Source organism: Mandrillus leucophaeus, unplaced genomic scaffold, assembly GCF_000951045.1.
Source record: "Mandrillus leucophaeus isolate KB7577 unplaced genomic scaffold, Mleu.le_1.0 Scaffold46, whole genome shotgun sequence".
NCBI classification, from domain to species: domain Eukaryota; kingdom Metazoa; phylum Chordata; class Mammalia; order Primates; family Cercopithecidae; genus Mandrillus; species Mandrillus leucophaeus.
Genome location: NW_012104920.1, coordinates 1,104,498 through 1,107,724, shown reverse-complemented (window position 1 = coordinate 1,107,724; position 3,227 = coordinate 1,104,498). Strand labels below are relative to the sequence as shown.

At 58.2% G+C, this 3,227-nt stretch overlaps 1 protein-coding gene across 1 annotated transcript in view; it reads left to right on the top strand.

Moving 5' to 3' along the window:
* The window catches only part of WRAP53 (WD repeat containing, antisense to TP53), a 16,784-nt gene extending 14,312 nt beyond the window's left edge, over positions 1-2,472 (top strand). Inside the window, exons 5-10 of the mRNA XM_011994735.1 lie at positions 398-520; positions 628-760; positions 1,312-1,520; positions 1,710-1,813; positions 1,960-2,094; positions 2,210-2,472. Coding sequence (XP_011850125.1) covers positions 398-520; positions 628-760; positions 1,312-1,520; positions 1,710-1,813; positions 1,960-2,094; positions 2,210-2,456 — 951 coding nt within the window. The 3' untranslated portion in view covers positions 2,457-2,472. The remainder of the gene's footprint in view (positions 1-397; positions 521-627; positions 761-1,311; positions 1,521-1,709; positions 1,814-1,959; positions 2,095-2,209) is intronic.
* The last annotated feature ends 755 nt before the right edge of the window (positions 2,473-3,227 follow it).

The window sequence follows — 3,227 nt, the reverse complement described above, 5'->3', positions numbered from 1 at the left end:
GGTTTCACCGTGTTAGCCAGGATGGTCTCGATCTCCTGACCTCGTGATTCACCCACCTCGGCCTCCCAAAGTGCTGGGATTACAGGCTTGAGCCACCGCGCCTGGCCTAATTTTATATTTTTAATAGAGATGGGGTTTCACCATGTTGGCCAGGCTGGTCTCGAACTGACCTCAGGTGATCCACCTGCCTTGGCCTCCCAAAGTGCTTGGATAACAGGCGTGAGCCACGACATCCAGCCTGATTTTTGTATTTGTAGTAGATACAGGGTTTCACCATGTTGGCCAGGCTGCTCTCAAACTCCTGACCTCAAGTGATCCACCTGCCTTGGCCTCCCAAAGTGCTGGGATTACAGGTGTGAGCCACCGTGCCCGGCCATTCCTCCCCTTCCTTTGACAGCACCGGGGTTTCAGTGTCCATGTCTCTCTCAGCGTGGCCAGCAGCAGCCGGGAGAACCCGATTCATATCTGGGATGCATTCACTGGAGAGCTCCGGGCTTCCTTTCGCGCCTACAACCACCTGGTAGGGACCGCCACGCTCAGCCCCAGCACTCGTACTGGCCCGGCTCTCCTTCCTTGAAGGCAGCTAAGGCTTTGCAAGACCTGTTTTCAGCCCTTTCCTTCCCCCAGGATGAGCTGACGGCAGCCCATTCACTCTGCTTCTCCCCGGATGGCTCCCAGCTCTTCTGTGGCTTCAACCGGACTGTACGTGTTTTCTCCACGGCCCGGCCCGGCCGAGACTGCGAGGTCCGAGCCACGTTTGGTAAGCATCTGTGCCTCCAAGGGAGGAGGAGAGGGAAGAGCACTGCCACCTGCACAGGGGCCTGTGTGAGCCGAGGGCCACCTGTGGGGTTTCACGCTGTCCTCTGTACGGCCTGGGAGCAGGTGCAGCCCAGTCGGCAGAGGAGCAAACAGACTCAGAGCAGGTAGGAAACCTTCCCAAGGTCAACCAGCTGGTCAAAGGACTGCTTCCTTCCTGAACCCATACCCTGTCAGCTGTGGAGCTTTTGGTCTCTGAAATCTTTCTAGAAAATTTTTGATAAAGCTGATTCCATTTTCCTGTAGGCCTTCAACTTGCATCTGTCAAGGAAAAACTGAGATTTGAGAGGGATGAAGTGGGGCTTGGGCATTGAGGTCCTTTGGGAGGATAGATGTGGGGAGCATCAGAGGTCTTTGTCCTGCTTGTGACACACAGCATGGGGGAGATGTTGAGTCCAGGCATGTTGGTGCTGGGATGGGAGACAGACCTCTGCTTAGCCTGGTTAGTGCCAGGAGCCATCGCCCCCTCCCCCACTTTGTTCCTTCCCTCTCTAGCAAAAAAGCAGGGCCAGAGCGGCATCATCTCCTGTATAGCCTTCAGCCCAGCCCAGCCCCTCTATGCCTGTGGCTCCTACGGCCGCTCCCTGGGTCTGTATGCCTGGGGTGATGGTTCCCCTCTTGCCTTGCTGGGAGGGCACCAAGGGGGCATCACCCACCTCTGCTTTCATCCCGATGGCAACCGCTTCTTCTCAGGAGCCCGCAAGGTAGGGATCACACCCTGAGAGCCCAAAGCACCTGGGCAGCGGGGCAGGAGCGGGGATGTAGTCTGCAGTGTAGGGGAATGGGGATGGGGAAAAAAATCCCAAGCTGAAGGGGAGTGCCTGGAGACCCCGAGGGAGGCAGAGACATCCAGGGCTTTGGGGGCGACTCCAGGTCCTGTTCCATGTCTCCAGGATGCTGAGCTCCTGTGCTGGGATCTCCGGCAGCCCGGTTACCCACTATGGTCCCTGGGTCGAGAGGTGACCACCAATCAGCGCATCTACTTCGATCTGGACCCGTGAGTGGCCGTGGCTCCTTCCTACACAGGGCCCTGAGAAGCCTAGGAATGCCAGAGCCCAGCTGTAGGGTCCTAGCCCCTGGGTGTGAGTGGTTCCTGCCCCAGGGGTGAGGCCTCTGCCAGCAAATCTCTCCTCTCTCCCCCAGGACCGGGCAGTTTCTAGTGAGTGGCAGCACAAGCGGGGCCGTCTCTGTGTGGGACACGGGCGGGCCTGGCAATGATGGGAAGCCGGAGTCCGTGTTGAGTTTTCTGCCCCAGAAGGACTGCACCAATGGCGTGAGGTCCTCAGTTCCATTCCAGAGATGTTGGGGCTTGGGTTGGGGACGGAAGTGAATCCCAGAGGGAGCAAGTGTCCTCACTGAAGGCACTGATAGACCGTCCCCATCTCTCCCTCAGCCTGCACCCTAGCCTGCCTCTCCTGGCCACTGCCTCCGGTCAGCGTGTGTTTCCCGAGCCCACAGAGAGTGGGGACGAAGGAGAGGAGGAGTTGGGCCTTCCCCTGCTCTCCACACGCCATGTCCACCTTGAATGTCGGCTTCAGCTCTGGTGGTGTGGGGGGGGCCCAGACTCCAGCATCCCTGATGATCACCAGGGCGAGAAAGGGCAGGGAGGAACGGAGGGAGGTGTGGGTGAGCTTATATAAAAAGGTTTTTATGATACTAGAGTCTTCGTGTCTGTTTGTGGGGGGGCATATGAGTGAGGTCGGGGTCGGGCAGGGGGACTGGCGGGCTCCCTGGTCCAGCAGCAGTGGGTATGGCATATTGTTCCTGAAACCAGGGGTTGAGAGGTGGGACTAGGCAGGAGCCAATGGGGTGGCTGAGCTTGATGTGAAGTCAAGTGGGTGGGGGTGGGGCTTCATGCCATTGACTGGTTGGTTGCTAGGCAACTTGGTAAACTGAAGGGGGAAACCTGATTGAAATCTCACTCCCAAGGTGGGGGTGGCAGGGGTCAGAGTGAGCCGGGCTGAGCAGGAGCTGGGTCAGACTGTTGGGTGTGACCGTGTGAGACTGTGCAGACAGTGACAGGGTGGCTGTCACCCACACTCCACACTGCCATTCTCCAGCAGCATGGGGACCATTACTCAGCTCTGAGGGGAGCAGGAGCACTCCCCTCCCCTCCCCGGGGCTCCCCAGGAGGCAGACAACCCAGTTGCCAGAGTCAAGGACACACCTAAAAGAGGAAAGGTGTTGAAAAATACAGTCGTCACCTTTGGTATTGCTGTTCCATGCGGGGTGCGGCGAGGGTCTTATTCATTCAGCAGCTGTCGCTGGGCTTGTTTCTCCATTTGTCTGCTCTGTCTTTGGGGGTGGGGGGACGAGTGTGTCATTTGAAGCAGTGACTCCTCCCTCCTCCCCCCAACACCTTCCCAAACACTGACAATGGGGGGACTTTGAAGAAATACCGCCAGCAGGGC